Genomic DNA, 25,133 nt, shown 5'->3' on the forward strand with positions numbered 1-25,133 from the left:
GTTTTGCACTTTATTCAGGTTTTCCTGCAATCTTCTACAGGCTGTATGGTTCGTAAAATGCAATAGTTTTGCCTTCTCCTGGATTTATTCAACATTTCTGTAGACCATAACTCTACATAAGGCATGATTCACTTTCTCGCTTGCATCTTTTTTTCTTCCTTCTTGACACTTGTTGACTTTATGTTCATTCTCTAAATTTCATCTTTGTTCCACTTTTTTTGGAGAATTATTGGTGTCGCCTGGTATACCTTGCCTCTAATATCCCGCTCACAAGCCCTGACGTGCCTAGGTGGGTGGAAAATGTACAATTACTGGCAATAAAATATTATTTTTAAAGAACAGGGTACAGTTCTGCTTGCAACGAAAGCCACCAGCAAAACCCAAGCAGACTTTGGGTGCTTCGCACCACGGTTGGTGGCAACTGCTGGGGCTGCGACCAGCCGTTCACTGTCTGCAACGTGCATTTGAGGGAAACGCCGCCGATCGCTGTCATTTTGTTTCGCTGAACAAAACAAAAGAACAGTGAGTCAGTCGTATGGTTCCCAGCACCAGACTGTCAAACTGTACTATCAAACCCATCTGGCAATCGAAACAGTTTTATTGAAAATGTTCAAGCTGACACGACTTGTCTTCTGGTCGGTCACTGGACTAGTAAGGGTAACACGGTTTGTGACCATCAATCACGTACTTGTCGGTCCCTGTACAGTTGAAAACATCGCGGAACTTCAGCCAGGTAAGTATTAAGTACATCAACCTGCATTCACCGGAAAATAATAGAGGCAGTGCCCAGAATAAGAAAATGCAGAGTGAGGGCAAGAGAGAGATGCGCACATGCAGCGGAAAATAATAGAGGCAGCGCCCATAATAATAAGAAAATGCAGAGAGAGAGAGAGAGAGAGAGAGAGAGAGAGAGAGAGAGAGAGAGAGAGAGAGAGAGATATGCGCACCCAGCACAGGCACACGATTACAGCCAGTCATGATCTCCACACGGGAAAGTATGCACTGCAACTCTCGGGAGAACGCGCCAGCTACGATGATTTTCTTTTTTTTTTTTTTTGCACAGCGATAGCGAGTGCGATAAGAAGTGCTCGAAAGCGTTATCCACAAGTTTTACCGGTGTTTTGGGAGAACGAAATGTTGCACAGAGTTTAAGTTTCAATAGAATGAAACCTCAGTCCAGGCAAAGCTACGTGTGAGTTAATAAGGGCTCTGGGAAATATTACCGAGTAGTAGTATCCTTTAAAGTCGTCATTGACGACGCGCGTAAACAGTTATTATGCTGTTCCGGAATAACTAACTATAGCAGCGAGTTTCAATTCGCAAGGAAAGGAGGGGCTTCTCTTGAGGGATACGCGGGCGAAGGTTATTATGTGTGTTTTAATTACGGTATGCAGAAAAAAGAACCTCTATACGGGTGTTATCATGATATCCTGGGAAAAAATAATGTCGCACCGAATTGTAATGCTGGGCTTCGTTATTGGTAATGCGCGAGCAAAGTTAAAGTGCGTGGCTGAATTAGATTTACGGGCGTTCGAAGGAACTACTATCACAAACACTCGAAAACAACTATAGCTTTGCAAGAAAATTAGGTTGAAGACTGCAAGTTCTCACAAGAGTGCCGCTTTCTTTTTCCTCCAGGCTGTGTTCCGCACACCTTTCAGCTTTAGTGTGTACGTGTTTAGATTTCCAGAGAGAACTTGCACAACGTATTCATGACACACTGTTGTTCGCAGGGAAAAGACGGGGAATGCGGGAGATGGAAATTCAAGACGATGAGCAAAAGGTGAACAAGGGGAATGCAAGAGCCAACGTTTCGACAAGTGGGCTTGTCTTCTTCAAGGCAACGTACGCTTTCCTCGCCACAGTATATATAGGTGGGGTTCTCCTAAGGGGGAGATGGTGTGAGGCGTGAGGGTGCGGAAACGAGGGAAGGTGCGTTAGCGTGTCGAATTGAAAGTAAACGAACGCTGTGCACAAAGTCAAAGCCAGGGTCACCTCTCACCCCCCACCCGGTCTGTCAACCCACGCGTTTTAGCCGGCGTGTCAAGGGTGTCTGACACGCCGGCTGAAAAAAAAAAGGAGAGGAATAGAAAAGAAAAAAAAAAGGGGGGGGGATACGCCAAGAATTCCAACTAAGTGTTGGCTATAGCTTGAAGTTTAGCATAGCGAATAGATTCTAAAGCTCCCTTTGAAACGTTTATGCCTATTGGTTGCAATGCCTTGAACTTATGGATAAGGTATGATTCTCTGTATTTTCTTTCTCGTTCAGAACGGAAATTTGACTGTAAGATGTAGAGTTTAAGTTCATCAAAGTTATGACCTGGTTGGTTGAAATGCTCGGCGACGGCTTTTGGAAGCTTTTTAGCTGTGTCCGCGCGGTGTCCGTTTAATCTGACGTTCATTGATTGTCCTGTTTCACCGATATATTGTTGTTTGTGTTATTTACGTGACTGGGCACCACCACAACCTCCAAATTGGCTTGGTCAGGAGTTCGCCCCTGTATTTTCTCTTCAAGTAAAGGGCAAATATTTCAATGCACACAGCAGGACGCACCGCAGGCAACATTACAGCGGTACATCTAGCACGCCCGGCGAAAGCCACAGCTATCGTGCAGCTTTTCTTTGAAAATGAGTTCACTTGTGCGAAGTCATCATCATCAGAGGCAGCAGCAACAGCCCACGCACAATGCAAGGCGAAGGTCTTCCCCAGTTTTATTTTCCTAGCATTGCATCAGCTGGCACACTCCTCCAGCGTTCTAAGCGGCGTTTTTCATCAAGCATTATGTGATGTGCTCAACTCCACTTTGTCCAACTGCTTGCGTTTGCTCTCCAATCCACATTGCCTTGTCTTCTTGCATCTCCTAACGTTATATCTGTCACTTAGGCCTAATCCTTCTCATGCCTTTTCTTCTTTGTTATCCTCCTAGTTTCAACACATGTGGTTAGTACGGGTAGAGTGCACCGCGAATACAGAATGTCTGCTGACCTTACAATGTGACATCAATTTCGTCCTAACCGAGATTAGTTCAATGAACTATTTATTGGTTCCGTCGGATAACTGCTGTAAATATATTGGGCCAGATTTCCTTACAATAGCGAGTCAGGAAATGCGCGCAGTCATAGCTTCTCGCTGTGTCGCTTTGCCAGCCGTTATGCCTCCCGCGCACCCTTTGAAGAGACTGAACGACGCTCTCGCCCGGCACACCGGCCTTTTCCAGTACCTTCCACGGATCAAATTCTCGTTCTTTAGAGCGAAGCTCTACGGCGAGCGTCGGCGTAACCGAGTGAACGAGCCCAGCGAAAGATGAAAACGAAAGCGGAGCGCAGTGGGGAATGAAAGGTGCAAGGAGAAAGGTGGAGGAGGAGCGAATTGCGAGAGGGTGAGAAGACAAGCTTAGCGCGTGTCGTCTGGGAGGTCTGTTGGCGGCGGCTGCTGTGAATTACGCTCCCGCATTACCTACGCGTTGGCTCTTGCAATCTCCAGATTAAGCCAGGCACTCGCGCCACACTTCCCTCCGTTTGCAACCTGCCGCACGATACAGATCGTCCGCGCCAGCCAATATATCCCGAAATGAAAACACGCACAAAGCTGCGCTCAAGTTTCGCATTAGGGAGTATCGTAATCGTCGGTTAATCGGCAACGTCGCCGAGTGCTGCAACGTCGGTTTCCGCAAATCTCAATCAAGTCCTACTGTAGGACTGCATACAACTTTCAAACATAATAGACCGGAGGTATACTTGGTTGGGCCATTATCGTTTTAAAGGCAGCGCAGAAAACACAAGCGCTCGTGTTTGCGTGATTTAGTGCTCGTCTACGTCAACAACAAGTGCGCGCACTGCCTTTAAAATGACAGCGATCAAGCAAGTAGCCCATCGATACCTCCTGAGCAAGTTCATTTCCGATTATTTGGGGCTCCCTCCCTCCATCAGCGCTCGTCTTCGTGTTATGTGTCTCAACAACTGACGCTGCTCTTGAAACGACAACAGCGTGGTTTAGGTACAAGGCTACAATACCACTGACGAAAATGCTCGTTGTAATGCGCCGTCGTACTTGGTCCTATGGGCCGGCGCGTATTGCCGAGACAGCCCCAGGGCCTACATTATTTGGGATTTAGCTATTTTCTAGAGCCGAGAGGGATCCTTCACTGCAATCCACACGCTTCATTATCTTCACACAAGTACATACAAAGCAAAGTTCACGAAGCTGTTAGTGTTGTTCATTATGGGCATTTTTCGATGCGGGAAAGCTATTTAACAATGGGTTGCTTCATCTTAAGGCAAGCTGAAACATCATAACTAAACAAGGAGAAAATTGTGAACACGAACCACAGGACAACTGCTCTCCTATGGTGCGTCCTAGAACCGTTGTCGCCTAGTTGCTCTGTTTCTGCTTACATTGAAGGCAAGTATCTTTCGTTCGCAGAAAGCGGCAGTAGCGTAGGTGCTGTAGGACGCTCGGCTCGAAACCAAATGACGTCGGTTTATTCTTAAGTATGAAATATTTGTGCTGATGTGTCCCATGCCTATGAAAATACCACGAGCACCTACGAATACGATTGCCCCATATCGTCAAGCTCATAACTTCTGTGCATGGTAAAACAATTTAATCCCCACTGTCGATCATGTGACCCCCTGATCCGTGCATAGGCTCACCTTTGCTTATGGTTAAGGTTTGGAGGCTTTTGCCTGTAGAATTCCTTTATTTCGCTGTCTTCTTTTCGGCAGAAGTTCTTGAAAACAACAAAGAAAGAAGTTCTCGTGAAATGCATATAAGACATCAAAGAATGCACTGTCTTCTAACGTTCAATTGAGCTATGAAAGTTGTGATAATTGGAAATTATCACGACTCTCAGGAAAAGGAAGGCTCAACCAATTGGCGCCACTTATGTAGCTGCGAACTGTGTCTTCCACTGGGCAATATATATTCGTTCTATCCAATCACTTCACACCAAAGTGTCAATTAAACAATTGTAGGAAACTTCGTGAATGTGCCGGAATGAGAAAGGGAAAATACAGTGCAAGAGTGCACCGGTTAAAAATAGGTTCCGAAGAACTTTTCTACCGTGGATACCATAACTACCTCACTCAAGATGGACGTGTTAAGTGCTGGAAACCAGTGGTCGCCAGAAAGCGCTAAAGCTCTTTCAGTTAACGTCAAGGGGAAAGGGCTGAGATAATCTCATGGATGGCGGAAATGAAAAGGAAATCTGCTATAAGTAACTACTTAAGAGGAAAAAACGCAATCAGGAAAGTAACAATTTATAACTCGAAAGGAAGCTCATTACTTTTCTAAGCGAGGAGAGGATTCAGCAAAAGTTTAGACTGCCCAAAGGAGACAGCACATGAACAGAAACATAGGCGCACACACAAAGCCCAGACTTCCCACTGGCTTTATTTCGTGAAGGCAGGTAATTTATACGGTTCTACAAAATAGAAAAAAACAAGGAACAATCGTGATGAAATTGTGCATGAGGCAGTGCATAAGTCAGGATGCCTTAGAACACGCACTTTTAAAACGAGATACAACAACGAAGAAGAAGCATGTGCTTGCTGCGGTAAAGGTAGGGAAACGATGAGGCATGTTTTGTTAGAATGTGAAGATATCTGCCCAGCGGTCGATTTAGGCACCTGTGGCCTCCTGGAAGCGCTTGGGTTCAGCGAAAGCAGGGGGAAATTAAACATGCTTGCAATAGAGATTAGTAAGAGGCGACTGGAAGATCGGTGGAAGAAAAATAGGCAAACGACAAACAACGGAGCCGTGCGAAAACGAAGTTTCCAATAGGTGCTCGGAATTCTTAGCGGCTTTTTCTTTTCTTTTCTTTTTTTCATTTTTCATATACGTAGGACATTAAGCAATATAATAACAAGAGTCTAGTGGCGCAACCCACAGGGGACGCTCATACCATCCGTCCATCCATCCGTGTGGCTCTACGACTCTATCAAAAGTACTTCTGAAGAAAGTCGCGGGAACATGGATCAAGATAAATGGCTGGCTAAAGTGCACAAGTATCTGTACGTGAAAAGCAGGGACCCAGAATGGAGGCAAACTGGATACACAGAATGAAAACAAAAAATACCTTGGAGATTTACAAGAACGGAAGAAGGAAATCAGAAGTGTGTTTGTGACTTTGTTTACAAACCCATTGAGGTGCAACTTGCATTTGACTTTTATATTGTCACGTTCATGGGTGTATAGGATGGTGTGCTGTGGATTTCCGACCGTATGACGTGGTTCCTTTTCATTTTCTTACATATATTTTTATATCGTTGTTTCGACTATGCGAAAAGGAGTAGCCATCACAATTATAAGGCGACTACGTCTTTCCTTTATTTTGACTTCAATAAAAAAGGCAACATCTGTACGATAACGAAAGACGCAGTGACTTGTTATTTTAGGCTCAAGCTGGTTACCTAAGGACCAAACATACCGTAGCAAACATTCACAACAAAATGAAGCATGTGTATCCTGAAGCAAAAATCCAGAGACCCCTCAGCATGTCCTAATGGAATGCGAAGGGATTAACCCACTGAGACCCTTAGGTAACGTACACCTTCGAGGAGCGCTTGGATTTAAAGTGGACGGAAGCATCAACCGGTTAGAGACGTTTAGAATTTAGAGTATTGGTGAAAAAAAAAACGCATGAAATAGGTTGATACAACCGGATCCGTTTAATCATAGGTAACGGTACAAGGCAAATAAAGAAGTTTTGAGGGGAAAAAAAAGAAGATTAAGGAGACATATACAAAAATGCTAGTATGAAAAGCATGTATAGCATACCTAAGTAATACCCAAGCAGGCTAGGTGACCCATCTGTGACCACCCCGTTTCAAAGAGGATGCCAATATGGCATCATCATTAATCGTCATTACCATCATGTGCCACTAAAAGCTGCAGATTCCATCCGCTCGAAATGCCTAAAAATGGCGCGATATTTTACGAGATAATAGACGCACACCGGTACATAGCCCCGTGCGTACAGGCGGCGCGATTCTGAACACGTTCCAGCATTCGGCACTTGCTGTTAAATTGACGATCTCGGACCGTACTGAAACGTACAGCACTTATTTTCCCTAGTGAGATGTGATGTGAAATATGCTCCAAGGTACTTCAGTTCTGTCAAGGGGCATACTCTCTAACAATATATTGAGTTAGGGCAGGCGTAGGCTGAGTAAATTACATTTGTTGACATTTAGCGGTGTTTAGAAACATATTCTACTTTTTCAACCATTGCTGTATACAATTCAAGTCTCTTTGAAGATACGACACATCGCTTATGTTATTAATAATACGATGCACTACAGTATTCAGCGTACGAACGTACGCAAGTCAGTCATTCAACTATATTCTCACGCCTGCCGTTACTCATTTACGTTTACAAAAGTGCATTCATAAAAACGGGAAAAAAGTAAGGGTCCAATAACTGACCCTTGCGGAACACCAGAAGTGATTCCTGTGCCATCGAAACTATTCAAAACACGCTATCTCCATTCATGAAGATAATTTTTAATCCAATCAAATATGGCGTCATCAGAACCAAGAAAAGATAGTTTGTGTAGCAATAATGCGTGCGACACCGTCTCAAAGGCTTCCTTAAAGTCCAGGAACACACCATCCACCTGTTCGCCATCGATCAAAAACTGGAGATGAGGTCATGGCTGAATTCTAGGAGCTGCGCTGTGCACGACACATCAAATCGGAACCCGTGCTGACAAATTGTCAGCTATTGATTATATTTGAGATTACGACAGCGTCATAGATGATTGCTTCCATGATCTTGCAGCAAACGCTCGTCAGGGGTATAAGTCTCTTGTTCAGACGGGAATTCATGGGACCACTTTTCTTAATAGAGGTTACATTGGCTGTAGTTCCAGTCTTGGGACAGGGAACACCACAGATAAGCGATTTAGCACCGGGGTGTCAAAGCTAAAGGTTTTGAGGTTTGGCTTGGGTTCCGTTTCAGGCTTCTGCATATTTTTCGGTTCGGCACAGGTTCAACTCCGCAGCAACACCATAACGGTTCAAACCGGTTATAGCCGGTTCATGAGGGTGCGCAGAGGTTAGAAATTAAGGAGAATTAAAGGTTTTCGAAAACAACGCTTTCCAGCCTCAACTGCGAACATATCTGAGCGAGATTTAGTTCTTTTCTACCCTTACGTGACGCGGACCGATGTAACTTTGGTGTCTTTAATATTACGCAAGAAATTGAATGCAGTGTGATTCGAGGCGTGCAGGCGTAATATGATTTGTTTTAGAAAACCCCAATAGTGCTCATTGCGCTAAAAACACATTTAATTCAAATTAGTTGCACACACACGCGCGCGCGCGCGAATGCACACATGAATCCAGAGGTGCGCACTCGCATGCACACATGTAAAGTGGCGTGTCAGTCCGAGTCTCCACTTACACTTCCCAAACCGATGGCGAAAAGCTTTTCCAAGGTAAGCTCCGGGTTGTCATGCAGGAATACTTTATCCGCGCCCGGCTTGCTTCTCTGTCTCCAACTATCAGCCTTGGATATGAACAGCTGCAGTGAATGAGAGCATTTTGCAAGACTGTTACACGATTTTGAAGAAGGAGAAATCAAAAATACATTTCAAAAAATTCCTAAGCCCTAACGCTATAAAAAGATATTCCAGCATACTTACGGATATTTATTTAGTTAGCAATGCAACGGTTACAGTAGTCAATTGCCCAGTTAGTTGTTTGCAAGCACGCACACCATTTTTCGAGAATCAAAGTTATAAGAGGCGGCAAATGCGTCAGTGCATGAAATCTCAGAAGCTGTTTTTTTATAGGAAAAGCCGGTGACAACGGTGCTGCTAGTGCACTATCGCTCGCATTGTCCAATAAAAAGATGTCGCCCCTGAATAAGCACATTTGAAAAAGTGTTGTGTACAATGCATGGCGATCTTTTTAATAAGAAGAAAATTTTTTTAGGCTGATTCTTGAAGTACAACGTATGTTGTTTGTCAGCACTCTTTCCTGCTTTTTTGAATACGTTTTTCGCACGGCTTCAGTTTACAAACTTCTACATGAATCAGTTGGCCTACATTAAGACGTCGCTATACCAAACATCTATCTGGCATAGTCCCTGCAATAACGGACAGCCGACTTTTATGCCCTTCGCACCAGCCAGCGGCGGCGGCAGTAAAGATGCAAAAAAACGTTCGCCGACGATTACGATACACTCCCCTAATGTGAAATTTGAGCGCAGCTCTATACCTGTTTTCATTTTGCGATAGTCTGGCTGGAGCGGACAACCTGTCTGTTGCGGCACGTTGCAAACGGGGCGAAGCGGGGCGCGAGTGCCTCGCTAATCGGGGGACGACGAAAAGCAGTGCGTGGATAACGCGTGGGCGCGATTCACAGCAGCCGCCGCAGACAGACCTCCGCTCATGCAGCGCTTTCTTTCCATACGGATGACGCGCGCTACTCTGGCGCCATCTCATAGCCATCGTCGCCGCAAAGTCCGTCTTGCGCGGCACTTCGCTTTTCTTCTCACCCTTTCGCCATACACTCTTCCGCTGTCCACTTCATGCTTTCACTGTAGCCTCTTTCCTCCTCCCGCTTTGCTCCTCGCATTCTCTTCCCTATTGTCGTCTTTCATCTCCCACTGTGCTACGCGTTCGGCTTCAAACAGCAAAGCACTTCCGTTTGTGTTATCGTACAGATTTCCCTTTCTAATTTCTTTCTTCCCCTTCTTGACAATCTCCATGGTTTTCTTTGTTTCCATTCATTGCATCCACTTCACTCTCTCTGTCTCCCTCACTTTCCTCTTGAAACCTTCTGGTTGTCAATTCACACTCTCAATTGCCCTCTACTTCGTTGCCAACTTTCTTGACCTCTTCCTGCATTCTGTGTCCACGCTTTTGAGGTACAGATATTCGTACACTATAGTTGCCCATTTATTTTCCACCATGTTCCTGAGTCTTTCTCCAAAACTACTCTTGCTTTGCGCTTCTCTGACTTTAAAAGAGAGGTGTGTACGGTAGCGCGATTAGAAGATGGAACAAAATAAGACACACAGCGCTGCGTGCGTCCCTGTACGTACGTCTTCTTTCGTCCCATCTTTTAGTCGCGCTACCGTACACCCCTTGAAGATGCATTACCAACAAGCCCACATTGCAACCCTCGTGAAATTTATTTCAAAAGATACCCCAACCCATGTCACCCTGCACTTCCTCATTCGTGCTTTTGCCGTGGACTCCCAACGCCAACAGGCCTACCCATCTTTGGGTAAACTCCAAGCCCGACAATATATTCCGTTTTAAGCACAGAATGGCATTTGCGAGCGTTCGAAATTCCACCCACCACCTTATATTTTTTGTTGTCCCAAAGGGCTCTGTGTTTCATTATTGCTGCATTCCGATTCCCCTTCTTTTTCAGATTATGTTGGTGGGTGCCTGAGTGAGCATTTCCTTCGTTTATGTATACACCAGGGTATATGTATTGTGTTGCGCCCCAAATCGGCCATGAGCATTTTTTGAGCGCTTCCCCCGAAGCAGCCCCCTTCACCAGCGCCCAGCAGTGCCCGATGCTGGCTGTGAGGGCCGAACGAGCTGTTTACTTAGCAGCGACCGCGTTCGCTGCCCTCCGTGGAGGCGGCAACGAGCTGCAAAATCTGTTTCCAGATTGCCTCGTCCTTGCTTCGAAGATTGGATATCAGAGGCGAAGTTCTGTGAACTATAGAACCCTCTGATTGACCGCAACAGGGTCATCGAATCCCCTTGTGTAGGGAACTAGGGAAGAACATTTTAAAAGCGGACCTTTGGTGCAGTGAGAGAGGTGCTGAGGTGTCCTGACGTCTGCAGACATGTGGGTCCAGGCATGTGTGCACTCTGACTAGAATCTGACTACCTGTTTTATCATGTAAATAAACCTTTTTCTTTCGCTTCGACTCCCGCACGTATTCATCCCTATGTCTGGAGGATACCTGGCCAGAACGCCACCCGGAGACGCAACAATTGCTTTACTGTAGGAATCACTTGCTGATGAATTGATACCGCGTAATTACTCGTGTCCTCATTAAAGATCATAATCCCACATTTCTCTGTGCTAAATTGAAGGCCTAAATTTGTCGGTGCGTTGCCACAAATATTTTAAATTGAATCCCAATGTCCTTCTAGCAGCTGATATAGGGCATAGAGGTCGAATTCAGTCAGAACTCAAGTGCTGCAATCACTTTTGTCTGCACCTCTACAAGTGGACAGCGCGTAGCATCCGCATACTTGTTTAGAAAAAGCGGCTCGGGTTTTAATCTGTTTGCAAACCTGAGCACGCGAATGGTAGGCGTAGGATGGCGAGTCTTGACACCAAGTCTCAAAAAAAAACAAGAACTGTCTGTGGCATCAAAGCAAACAAGGAAGACGACAGTACATGCGCTAACTATCAACAGATAGTTGATGGCACACGTCCTGTCGTCTTTCTTGTATCTGTGACCAGCGCTGTGACTTCAGTTACTTAAATACCCCAGAGTGTCGCTGAGAAACTTTATTGCTCGCAATATAATTTCCAATCCAAGGGAGCAGCCGCCACTCATGCGAACAGCAACAGAGGATTCAGGGACTGATAATCGCCACGCGCAGTGTGCACGGGTTACGCGTTCCCGCGCTACTGTCGGCGCTTTTCCTTCGCAACCGAGACGCGCAAATCACGGCACGTACGCCTCTACCCTCGTCGAAATAGCCGACACACGAAGGTGGGGAGAAGGCAGCGCTCACCTCGTAGAGGAACTTGACGAGGTATGGCTCCCCCTGTAAGTAGTCGTACTCCTCCTCTTCACCCCTGGCCTGCGTGAGGAGACGACCAAACCTAGTCAAGCAGCGTGAACAACCTGTGAAGGCGTTGTAAATCAAACTGACTAGCCAGATAAATTATTCCGTCTGTGCACACCCGCCAGACCCGCCCTCAGATTCAATCTGTTCCGCCTCAAGTTCACCGCCGCACTTTGCGAAACCATGGCGACCGACACGATAGACACGTATGAACGGGGCACTGTGAGTTTATTTATTTTTTTCAATTCAGTACGTTCGCAATGCTCTAGCGGTGACAACCTTATTCGAACCATTCGATGCATACCTGCTGATCCCCGAGGCAACAAATACGTGTAGATTTCTCCCCACATCCATTGCATTCGCGGAGGGAGGCAACCACGTATGGCGGCGGGCTTGGCGTTAGGCCAATAATGCACGCCTGCGTTGTAATCGCGAATTTCTTTCAAACGTAATTATTTATTATTATTAAATAAAATGTTATATCCGGTATACGTCACTCGAATTGGCTGTCATGTAGTCAAGCCTAAAGCTCCTAAACGTATTCACGTGGTAGTATGCCCCAACGTTCCTTTTTTGTTTTTTGTTGTTTTCTTGCACGGTATAGCGCGTTTTCGAAAGGAGGCGAAACCAGAAAGTTCAACACCATGCTTTTCTCGCGATTGTTGTCGTATGCCTTCTGGTGTGATGTTCTTTGCCTTTTGACAACCCGTAGATAAAAAGAGCACATTGCATTGCCCGCACCAGTCACTGACACAGTATATCCCCCACAAGCCCATATACCGTGACTTTTCAGCAATCAGTTTTTTCTGCGCACAGCATGAGACTGGAAGGGCCTGCCCACCGAAGTTGCCACAATCATCGACCCACATGCATTCAAGCGTCTCACCGAAACATCCCATTGTAACTTGTTGTAACTTTGCCAATAACTACCCACTCCCTCATGTAATGTCCCAGGAAGAGGCATTTGAGGAAATAAATAAATAAATAAATAATAAATAAATAAATCTTCTGGTGTGATGTTCTGCGTGCCCATATGAGTTATCGGCAAAAGCACATTTGACTTGCGAACCAGCCATGTGTATTATGCAGCAGGACGGCAGAGCAGCGCGTCTATGCGACTCTGGTGGCGCTTTCTAGTCAGCAGTATCGCTCAGCGCTTCTCTTAAACCTCTCTCACAGGTGCTGTAATTGCTACCCGATCGTGCCGACGAGAGCTGTGTGGACACGCCTAGCTGTGAGAAAGTTCCGAGTGCGCATTCTCACCCCATGAAAGGCCCCGTGCGTAACTTCCGAAACGAGCCATTGTCGCGCGCACGCTTCGGTGACACGCATTTGTCGCCCCGTGCGGTATTTGGATCTGACTGCTGGTACGATCTGTTGGGAACTCGGCGCTGACGCCCGTGGTTGTACCTGGGTCGCAAGCCCCAAGGGTAGCGTTGGCCTGGCGGCCTGGGGTACAACTGGAAGCATCCGAAGGTCCCGGCAAAGCATGAGTCGACTGGTAACAACAAAACAACTTGTTTATTTTAACATCGCAAAGAGTTGGCGGTCAGGTTTGACCGAAGTAGAGAGACGGGAGAGCACTTCACTCAACAGAAGAAATCGGAGCCCTCCTTTTGGCGTCCGGGGGCAGCTGTTTTTATACTCTCGCAGTTGAGGGCAAGAAGGAACCCCTCAAAAGACGAGCACGTGAATGTACAATGGGCTAATGGTGACGCACACTGTCGTAGCGATGCCGTAGCACCATGTCGAGCACGATCTCGTAGCACCCTGTCGTGGCGCTGCCGGTCGGACACAATGACTGTAATGAGAGGATGGTCCCTGCTTTGGCATCGCCTGTTTCGGGCACAATGACTGGAACGAGATCCCTGCTTTGGCATCGCCTGTTTCGGGCCCAATGACTGGAATGAGATCCCTGCTTTGGCATCGCCTGTTTCGGGCACAATGACTGGAATGCGAGGATGATCCCTAGGCGGTCGCATCGCCGCAGTCGCGCCTGAAAACACCTGGCGATGAGTGTTGCGGCGACGACGATCGGGCCAAAATGTCTGCCGCCCCGCCGCAGTCGCGCCGGCAAAACCACGTGTCGCAGGCGAAACGCAACAGACCGCCCCGCCGGGGGAAGGAGATCCCGATGGACAGGGGACTGCATCCGCTGTCCGGAGGGATGTCGCTCGATGATGCTCATAACCGAAGTCGGGCGTCCCTCGACGTTTCTTGAGCGCAGCGCACAGAGAAGGCCTCGTTCTCTCGTTCAGGTTCGCACGGGACACTGCAAAGTGACTTCGGGAGAGTTCACATTTTTGTTCTCGTTCCCGGCAAGCGTTAGAACTACGCTGAAACTCAACCGCTCAGTCAGCAAGCACGGCACAACCCTCACTAAGCCCTGCCAGGCTCTTTCCCCTTGTTATACCACTGCCTAGTTCCTTACAGTAGTCTAGCATCACTCAGAACGCGTCCACAAATTGAAAAATTGCACTAGAAAGCATATCATCACTTTGAAACACTAAACAAAAGCAATATGTTAAAAAAAAAATCCTGCCTCAGGAAGAAAAACATCAGTAACAAACAATTTTGAGGCTGATTCCTACGTTAGGGGCTTCGACTTAAGCCATCGGCGTTACCGTTGAGACTCCCCTTTTTGTAACGCACCTCAAAGGAATATTGTTGTAAAGCGAGGCTCCAGCGCAGGAGGCGGCCATTTTTGGGAGAGATGGTCTGCAGCCATTGGAGAGGGCAGTGATCCGTCTCAATGATAAACCTTGAGCCGGCTAGATAGCATGACAATTTCTGAACGGCCCACACGAGACATGCACACTCTTTCTCGGTGGCGCTATACGCCTGCTCACGACTGGTCAGCTTACGACTAGCATACAGGACGGGGTGTTCTACTTCTCCATTTTCCCGTTGGCACAGTACAACGCCCATGCCTCGCTCACTAGCATCGCACTGAACAATGAACCCTTTTGTATAGTCTGGCGATCGTAGCACAGGCTGGCTTGTTAGGGCACTCTTTAGGGCGCTAAAAGCTCTTTCCTTGGTCTCGTCCCAGACGACTGTTTGAGGCTCTGTCTTTCTTAGAGCATCCGTCAGGGGAGCCGCGATATCAGAGTACCTAGGGATGTACCTCTGATAGTAGCCGGCGACACCCAAGAACGACCGAATATCGGTCTTGGTGCGCGGTTGCGGAAAGTCTCGCACAGCGGCCACTTTTATTTCAGAGGGGCGGCGACGACCCTGACCAATCACGTGACCGAGGTAGACAACCTCGGCCTGTGCTATCTGGCACTTAGGAGCCTTGACTGTCAAGCCCGCTTCGCGCAGGCGGGTTAGCACTGCCCGCAAGTGTGCCATATGCTCAGACCAGGATGCGGAGAATATCGCTACGTCGTCTAGATACGGTAAAGCGAATTCTTGCTGTTCCCGCAACACTTTATCCATGAGACTTGAAAAACAGTATGGCGCGTTCTTCAAACCAAAACTCAACACTTTAGGACGGAATGTTCCCATTGGTGAAATGAACGCCGCATACCTACTAGCCTCTTCTGTAAGTGGAACCTGCCAATAACCCCTGACAAGATCTAGGGTGGAAATAAACTGAGCGCTACTAACTTTCTCAAGGCGCTCCTCGATGTTAGGGATCGGATAAATTTGATCCTTAGTGATGGAATTAAGCCTGCGGTAGTCGACGCAAGGACGAGGTTCCTTGCCCGGTACCTCAACTAAAATCAAAGGGGAGGTATAATCACTCTCACCTGCCTCAATAACACCGAGCTGTAGCATTTTCTTTACCTCAGCCTCCATAATATCGCTCTGGCGGGGTGACACCCGATACGCCTTGGATCGTACTGGCTCTGTGGAGGTAAGTTCTATATCATGAGTAAGTACAGAAGTCCTACCAGGCCTCTCAGAGAACAGACCTTGAAACTCTTGTAATAGCTGGTGTAGTTCGGTTTTCTGCTCGGGCGACAGCGGTGCTTTACTGATAAGGTCACTAATGACTTGACCGGTGTCTTCCCTGTTCGTCACTGAGCCTAGTCCTGGAAGCTCGACCGGAAGCTCTTCAGGAACGTTTACCATCATGCACACCACTGCTTCCCTTTGTCTATAAGGTTTGAGCAGATTACAGTGGTAAACTTGCTGTGCTTTCCGCTTTCCTGGCAGACTTACCACGTAGTTAACGTCCGACAGTTTCTGAACAATTCGTGCTGGGCCCTCCCACTGCACGTCTAGTTTGTTGTTTAGCGATGTGCGCAATATCATGACCTCATCGCCAACCTCAAAACGACGGGCCCTGGCTGTCCGATCATAATAAACCTTGGCCCTCTGCTGGGCCTTTGTCATTGCTTCACCTGACAACTCCTGTGCCCTTCTTAAGCGTTCGAGGAGCTTAAGTACGTACTCCACCACGACTGGGTCGTCGCCCCTACCTTCCCATGATTCTCGAAGCATGCGAAGCGGAGATCGAAGCGAGCGACCGTACACCAGTTCAGCTGGCGAAAACCCCGTAGCCGCATGCGGCGCGGTCCTTAAAGCAAACATCACCCCAGGCAGACACAGCTCCCAGTCAGTTCGATGTTCAAAACACAACGCTCTCAACACGCGCTTCATGACGGAGTGGAGCTTCTCAACGGAATTCGACTGTGGGTGGTACACTGAGCTGTGTAGCAGCTTTACCCCACACCTTTCGAGAAAAGTTGTCGTCAAAGCGCTAGTAAACACTGTGCCCTGATCTGATTGGATTTCCGCAGGAAAACCAACTCGCGCAAATATGGACAGTAGTGCATTGACTATCTCAACTGAGCTGAGTTCTTTAAGCGGCACTGCTTCAGGGAACTTTGTCGCTGGGCAGATCACAGTCAAAATGTGTCTGTACCCCGTGGCTGTTACCGGCAGAGGTCCCACTGTATCAATAACGAGCCGTCTAAAAGGCTCCGTTATGATAGGTACCAATTTCAACGGCGCCCTTGATTTGTCCCCTGGTTTGCCCACCCGCTGACAAGTGTCACATGTCCTCACGAAATGGTCTGCGTCCCGAAAACACCCTGGCCAATAGTACTCTTGCAAGAGACGGTCCTTAGTTTTCTTAACTCCTAGGTGTCCGGACCACGAACCCCCATGTGACAAGCGCAACAGATCCTGACGATAGCATTGAGGCACGACCAGCTGATCGAACTCCACTCCTCTGCGGTCTAGATACTTCCGGTACAGGACTCCACCCCTTTCCACAAAACGCGCAGTTTTCCTGGCGATACCTTCTTTGACATTGCAGCGCACGTTTTCCAGGCTGCCATCCTTTTTTTGCTCGGCTATCAAAGCCGTCCGGCTGACTTTTAGCAACCTATCAAGTCCGTCTGACGTAGGCGCGATGAGCAAATCAGTAGATAGCTCTTCTAACTTTCCCGCGTCGGGCGTTTCCTCTCCAGTATCTGGCGCCTTTAACGTTACAGACTCAAGTTTATTCAGTTCGGGCGTGCTCGGAATATCAGCTTGCTGCGCCTCTGACCCTTTTTCGTTGTTTGATAACGTCGGCCCCGCAACTACCGCCTTTGCAGCGAGCTCCCGAACCTTCGATCTGGTTAAGGCCTGAACACTAGCTTCACCAAACAAAAGCCCCTTCTCGCGCAGGAGGTGATCGGACCTGTTTGAAAATAGGTACGGGTACTGGGGTGGCAGCATTGATGACACTGCCGCCTCCGTCTCAAGCGCTCCGAAAGGTCCTTCAATAAGCACCTTTGCTACTGGCAGACACACGCTATGAGCTTCCACGGCTTGCTTGATCCACGCGCACTCGCCCGTGAACATATGGGGTTCTACGTAAGACGGGTGAACTACATCCATCGTAGCTGCGGAATCGCGAAGCACTCGGCACTCTTTCCCGTTTACGAGGAGGTCTCGCATGTAAGGCTCGAGAAGCTTCATGTTCTCGTCAGTGCTGCCTATTGAAAAAAACACAACTTTTGGTGTTGTTTCCGGACACTGCGCCGAAAAGTGACCCGGCTTCTGGCACGTATAACAAACGCCCGCTCGCCTCATCTCGAATCGCTTCCTGCGTTTGGCTGCCGCCGTCTCTTTACGTTTGGTCGGACTGCTTTCACTCGCATCCTCCCTACGCGTGTCCCCTTTTAATCTCATGGGCGTGAACTTCGGCCTCTCAAACTTCGAGCCAAATTCACCCTTTTGACCGTCCTTAGCTCCGCGAGCTCGACGCGTCACAAACTCCTCGGCTAGCTCAGCGGCTCTAGCCACCGTACTCACGTCTGGCCTATCCAAGACCCAGTATCGCACGTTCTCCGGTAACCGACTATAAAACTGTTCTAGCCCGAAACACTGCAGAACTTTATCGTGGTCACCAAACGCTTTCTCTTCTTTGAGCCACTCCTGCATGTTCAACATAAGCCTATACGCAAACTCTGTATATGACTCACTTCTGCCTTTCTCATTTTCCCGAAACTTCCGACGGAACGCCTCCGCAGACAGCCGGTACTTTTTTAGAAGACTCGATTTCACTGTGTCGAAATCCTCTGCCTCCTCTCTATCCAAGCGAGCGACTACGTCGGCCGCCTCGCCGGGTAACAAAGTGAGCAAGCGCTGTGGCCACGTTTCCCGAGAGAACCCCTGCTTCTCGCACGTTCGCTCAAAGTTAACCAGGAACAAACCAATGTCCTCTCCAAGCTTAAACGGCCGCATCAGGTCCGTCATTTTGAACAATACGCGTTCTCCTGCACCGTGTGCCTGACTTCCATTACGAGCGCGTTCCATCTCTACCTCAAGACGCTTCATTTCCAAAGCGTGTTGACGGTCACGCTCTTGTTGCTCTCGCTCTTTCTGTTCTTTACGTTCACGCTCTTCTTTTTCTTTCTGTTCTTTACGTTCACGCTCCTGTCTTTTTGCAGTCTCTCTCTCTTCAATGGTCTCAAGGCATTCCGACAGCTCGTCATCCTCAGCCTCTAACTCAAGAATAGCCTTTATCAGTTCCGGTTTTCTTAGTTTGTCTGAGACATCCAGACCCAACTCTCTTGCAAGCTCCAACAATTTCGGTTTGCGCAACGACTTCAAATCCATGGCTGCTCTGAATGCTGCTTTCTCTACTGCTTACTATTGTCTTGCCGCAAACTAACCCGGCAGCAACGACAACCACAATTACCAGCTCTGTTTCTGACACTAACAAAAAGCCTGGCAAAGCTCAGAAGAAGAAAGTCCCGCACTCACCAAACCTCGCAGGCAGGAATTCCGCGCAGTCGTTCCGCTGCAGGCAACCAGTCGTCACACAGGGCTCGTTGCACTGCTCCCGGATCGTCGTTGAGCTGCTCAGCATACAGTCAACTGCATCTCTTCGCTGCTGGCCTCCGTTGTCGCGATCTCACCGCTGGCAGACAGTTGTTTGAAGTCGGAGGCGATCTCACCGCTGGCAACCAGATGTTTTGGATCGGACCGCTGGTACGATCTGTTGGGAACTCGGCGCTGACGCCCGTGGTTGTACCTGGGTCGCAAGCCCCAAGGGTAGCGTTGGCCTGGCGGCCTGGGGTACAACTGGAAGCATCCGAAGGTCCCGGCAAAGCATGAGTCGACTGGTAACAACAAAACAACTTGTTTATTTTAACATCGCAAAGAGTTGGCGGTCAGGTTTGACCGAAGTAGAGAGACGGGAGAGCACTTCACTCAACAGAAGAAATCGGAGCCCTCCTTTTGGCGTCCGGGGGCAGCTGTTTTTATACTCTCGCAGTTGAGGGCAAGAAGGAACCCCTCAAAAGACGAGCACGTGAATGTACAATGGGCTAATGGTGACGCACACTGTCGTAGCGATGCCGTAGCACCATGTCGAGCACGATCTCGTAGCACCCTGTCGTGGCGCTGCCGGTCGGACACAATGACTGTAATGAGAGGATGGTCCCTGCTTTGGCATCGCCTGTTTCGGGCACAATGACTGGAACGAGATCCCTGCTTTGGCATCGCCTGTTTCGGGCCCAATGACTGGAATGAGATCCCTGCTTTGGCATCGCCTGTTTCGGGCACAATGACTGGAATGCGAGGATGATCCCTAGGCGGTCGCATCGCCGCAGTCGCGCCTGGAAACACCTGGCGATGAGTGTTGCGGCGACGACGATCGGGCCAAAATGTCTGCCGCCCCGCCGCAGTCGCGCCGGCAAAACCACGTGTCGCAGGCGAAACGCAACAGCGGTGGTTGGCGACGAAAAATCGTGCGCTGCGCCACGACGGAAGAGGATCTGCCAGAGGCCACAATTACCTCGAAGAGAGCGTGCATGCACTGTGGAGATTCCCAATAAGGAACTGCAAGCGGACATAGCTGCTGCAGATGTGAGGATACGTTCTTCTTGTGCAGTATGAACTTCCTTTTGTGGCCGCTGGTTTAAAAGGTACCAGCGTAAACGGAGAAGGAGCGAGAAATACTGAAGGAGCTCGGGTGATAGGACGCCGTAGTTAAGCGCATGCCAGGACCAGTGCAAAACGCAAGCCTGTTTACCCCGATAGAGGTGAGCACGGCCTCTATGCAGGGACGACCGGCAGCCCAAAGTCTGTCGCTGTCGAAGCCAAGGCTCAGTCGGTGATGACCGTTCTTTTCGTACAGCGAACCTGCGAAGAAAGCACATCGCGCACGTCACTCGCGTGGTGTAGTCCGAACCACGGCACCTGCTCAGCTCGTATGGAGCCACAGGTACAGCCAAAGCCGTAGTTCCAATGAGCCTTAATGCGAATAACTTTCTTGGCATTGTCAGACCTGCTTCCTATTTCCAACTATATAGCTATCCCACCACGACTGTGGGCCGATGGCGATAAAACTTTGGGCCGTTCACGTGGGCATGTGCCGCTGGCTATGTGGCGCTGTTCAATGAACCTCTTTGGCGCCAACTTGTGTCACAGTGTATGTTCCACTGAGCATGCGTGCACTTGACGGCACCGCCCCAAAAGGCGCAGCGTGCCCAGAGGGAAGCGCGAGAGAACAGGTCGGCAGAAGTTCACGCCTCACACATGACGCGTTTCGGCTATTCACGTACTTGGACAGTTATCCTAGACGAGTCATCTTTTTCCGTGGGGCCTTGCTATGGGTACGCTGGTTGGTTGCCAAATAAATCTTCATCGCGCTGCTTTTTAGAACCCAAGACGCGGCAAAGCGTACGTGCACTCACAAACGGACGTATACACGCGCGCGCATGCGGTGGTTCAGTGCACGGCGATGCCGTTGTGCGCTGCTTTGGTGGACTAATTTCGAAGGATGCGGCATTGGGTGGAACCAGGCGCCCAAAATTATTCCGGAGCCCTCCACGACGGCGTCACACATAAACCACCACTGTGCAGTTTCGCGAAGTTAAAGGACTCCTCACCATGGTTTGGATAATGCAAACAGAGAAGCGCCGTGGTTGCTGTCGCGAGCTCACTTTATTTCGCTGAGGGCTTTCTTCTCTTATTTTTAATGCCAACATTGAAGTTCTAGAAAAAAAAAGAAAAAGAAGTATACCAAAAGGAAGATATTGAACACGGAAAGCGAAGAAACTTTTGATATCGAAACACGTTCGATAGGAACATTAATTCATAATTTATCTATTTATTTCTCATATATCTTTATTAAACACAATAGGAGAAATACCGCAGTTGCGAAGATGAGTGCAAACAGCACCGTTGGTCCCTTCCTATCTCGTATGTTTCTTTTTTTTATTTATTTGTATATAGCTTGTTTCAAGCTTGCTGGGATTGCCTGCTTACAAGTATACACGGGGCAACACCTTCCGAGGCTTTAGCCGCAAGGCCATGAACATTTACTTCAAACAAACCCTGCAGCTGACCTAGTTAGCAGTTTGATCGTTTGCTTCGGTGCTCTTCAACGCGTCGGCTGAAGGTCGTTCTGAAGCGCTTCGCTTACGAACGCTTTCACTTCTGGAGTGCTGTATATTCGCTCACCACCACCATCTTACATCACGTGCCGCCATCGGTCAAAAGGATGATCCTCCGCCATGGCCATGAGTAGCGTTCGCTAACAATCCCCGGGGGTTCAATCTCGTACAGATAAATACCCAAGAATGAGGACGTCAGAACAGCCGCTGCTGTAGCACAATTGGTAATGCAACGCGTACATTTAATGCGGAGGTTGTGGGTTCAGTTCCCACCGTCTCATTAAATAGCGCTTAATGTTACCAGGATAAATCTCAGTCGAGCTTGCGCCCTTGGTTAGCGTGTTGCGTAAAACCGATGGTTGAGCATAACAAAATTTGTAACTTGGGTCAATTGATGCAGGATAGCCGCACAATTAGATAAATATATATCTGCGGCTTCGTTTCCCGGTAGATTTATTCAGGAAAATTATCGCCATAATCCTAATGATGATGACAGGTTTGAAACCGAATAGTAGCGCTTCATTTTTTGAATATTTATTGACATTTCCCGTTGTTTACGCGGGTGCACATGCATAGGGGTATACCGAAGCATTATCGTCGAGGCTGTAGCTTTCACACTGGCGACAAGCGAAAGCTCACACCGAATATTGCCATATAGAACAACGTAAGTCCATATACTTACCCCGTTGCGACAAAACTGAGAGGACTTGTCGGAGCACGCCAAACCAGAATATGGGCAAATCCAGTGGACTGCAGTGAAACAACACTCCGTGAGCGATTTGATATCGTGGTCGCGATAGGCATTGTTTCTGGAGATTCGGCACATTGCATATGCGGTAGGTTTTTGTAAAAGAAACACCAAAAATTATAAAGGGCAACCAAAGCGGAATTCGTACGTCGCCACTCGGTCTTACCCTCTTTCGTATTAAAGCGAAGCTTTCTTTGCCTTTCTTCGACTTTTGTGCTCCTGCTGTTGCTTTATCCTTGCCAGCCGCGTCGAGAGGAGGGGGGGGGGGGGTGAAGGAGTCATGGTCGACCTGTATATTACATGATAGGACTGTGGCATAGAGGATAGGTGACGGGAGAAACTCGTTTAGACCTTTGCACCGCGTCGAATGTGCACAATGCCTTGTGTAGCTCCCTGGGCGTCGCCACAATACCCTCTTGACGGCTGTAATTGTCCGTGACCCTCCGCAAAAGCATTGCAGAAACTGCAGTGCTTTACTTTATACTAACGTGCAATCGTCCGAAAGGGCAGTATATAGAGTGGTAGAGGCAGATACTGGGTAAAACAGACGCAGCCATAAAAGTCTTAGCACTCTTCGCTCGTAACTCGCATACAGGGCGGGAACGGGAAAAGGCGGCGTGGGAAGGCGAGAAAACGCTACTACTACTACGCTCTTACACAAAGGCACACTCTTTGGGGTGTATATCTGCCACACAACAATAATCGTGATCTGCTTTGCATGCGTTTCCTTTCTTGAAAACGCCGCGCCCGCAACTTTCGGGTCGGGAATGCTATGCCATGCTGATAACGCGCATGCCGTTCGTTACTGGGAAGTACCGGGCTCGCAGCGTTAAATAAAGGCAATGCGGACAGCACAGATGATGTTTGTTGTTGTGTGGCAAGATATGACCCAAAGAGCGTAATTTTGTTTTAGAGTGCCATCTAAAAGTGGTTTTGGAGTGCCCTCTAGAATGTGGAATTCACGTTGTGAACTATGAGCGATGTACCGTATTTAATACAGTAGACAATACCAAAGTCGCGCTATGTTTTCGACTAGGCTCGGACTTCATTACAAGGGCAGAGAACAAATCTGTAAGTCAGCTTTATTATTTGTTTGCCATAAACACGTTAATTGATAGTTGCTGTTGTTCACGCGGGTGCTCATGCATGCGGGTATATAGAAACATGATCGTCGAGGCTGTAACTGTCACAATCGCCGACATGCCAAAGCTGCAAAAAATGAGGGAGGGACACTTAAGATTACGTGTGGCAATGCGAAGGCATTGTGTCGTTTGTAGACATCGGAACTTCATGAACGCGCTCATTTTATGCACTCATGACGTGGCGCCACCTCCTCCCCATTGGCTGCGCCGTCGTGTGCCCAATGACGCACACACTAGGCGCACCTTTAGTCAGCCATAACGATGCAGCCACCGCGGCATCGGGGAAGCGTTGTCGTTTCGAACCACGGGGACCCGGATTAGATTTCCACATAATGGCAAAGTCTTTAGCGCAATCCAAAGAGACAGGGACGGACAGAGACACAGGACAGCGCTGTCCTGTGTCTCTGTCACGTCTCTGTGTTCTTGAATTGCGCTAAAGGCCTTGTCATTATGCGCAAACCGTACCAACTAGCCCAAGAATCAGCCTTGTTGAACTAGATTTCCACCCAGAACGATATGTACCAAATTTGCTTTTCAAGTCGAATAATTTACTTTGTTGACTGGAACCTCCCCGAGAAGTTTGACGTCAGTCCCGGCACTTTTTGATGGATTTTTACTCTTTGCGCCGTCGGCCATTTTTGGTACTATCTTTCGGTCACGCCGACACCGACGGATTTTCGTGTAGTGGGGCACATAATTGTTTCGCATTAAAATCTGCTTGACAGGAAGGGAGACTTATGGGCGGGAACAGGGCACGTGAATCTTCATTTCCACGTGTTGTGCAGCAGTCGAGCATTCCTGGTGGGGCTCGGATGATGGAAAACGTTTCCGAAAGTTCATTTCGAACTCAGTTTATGTAATACACTTTGCGCAAAGGTTAAAGTACCGTTGAAAGTGGTTCTGGCAAATTTATGCACAGGCTCCGTAGGGTATCATGAGCGCAGCTTAATTTACATGAACTGAAGGACGCAGTCATTTTGCTGCGATCTTCAATTACACCCTGTTTTGCGGCATCATCTGACCCTATCGTATGCCTTCCATATCACATGACCCAATCATATGCCTGCAAATTTACTAATTTCATCACACACCCTAGTGCTCTGCCGTTATCGACTGCGCTTCCTTTCTGTTGGCACCCATTCTGTAACTCTAATGGTGCGCAGGTTATCGGCTCTATTGCATGGTCTGCACAACCCTATTTCTTGATAAACTGGAAGCTTGGCCGAGTTTGTGATTCAATATCGACGTGACTGCACATAGTAAAAGACGAGGACAGAAGAAAGGACACACCACAGCTCCTGTGTTGTGTCCATTCTTCTCCATTCGTCTTTTGCGCTGTGCAGTCATGTCTTTTTCTTGCTGTTAATCTTACCTTAAATGTCGACTACTCCTGCTTGATCGTTAACCAACAACGCTGTCTTCTTGTCTCTTAACATTACAACTAAAGCTTTTCGTTCCATCACTCATTGCGTGGTCATTGGCTTCTACTCAAACTTTTGGGCCGGGAGTCGTCTTTAAATTTGGTAACAGGGGGTCGCGTGCTCAAACCGCATGTGAGGAAAACGTACCGTGGCATTACACCTTATATCTTTGTAACCGTGCTTGCCACGCGCCTTAC

The 25,133-nt window shown here is 48.2% G+C and overlaps 1 protein-coding gene across 1 annotated transcript in view; it reads right to left on the minus strand.

Moving 5' to 3' along the window:
- Window positions 1–591: 591 nt before the first annotated feature.
- LOC142574786 (uncharacterized) overlaps window positions 592–25,133 on the minus strand; it is a 128,932-nt gene continuing 104,390 nt past the window's right edge. Inside the window, exons 17-21 of the mRNA XM_075683800.1 lie at window positions 22,308–22,375; window positions 20,260–20,369; window positions 11,721–11,789; window positions 8,405–8,524; window positions 592–754 (exon numbers count right to left, since the gene is read on the minus strand). Of these exons, the coding sequence (XP_075539915.1) occupies window positions 677–754; window positions 8,405–8,524; window positions 11,721–11,789; window positions 20,260–20,369; window positions 22,308–22,375 (445 nt within the window). The 3' untranslated portion in view covers window positions 592–676. The remainder of the gene's footprint in view (window positions 755–8,404; window positions 8,525–11,720; window positions 11,790–20,259; window positions 20,370–22,307; window positions 22,376–25,133) is intronic.

The sequence above is a fragment of the Dermacentor variabilis genome, chromosome 3 (genome assembly GCF_050947875.1).
Source record: "Dermacentor variabilis isolate Ectoservices chromosome 3, ASM5094787v1, whole genome shotgun sequence".
Taxonomy (NCBI): domain Eukaryota; kingdom Metazoa; phylum Arthropoda; class Arachnida; order Ixodida; family Ixodidae; genus Dermacentor; species Dermacentor variabilis.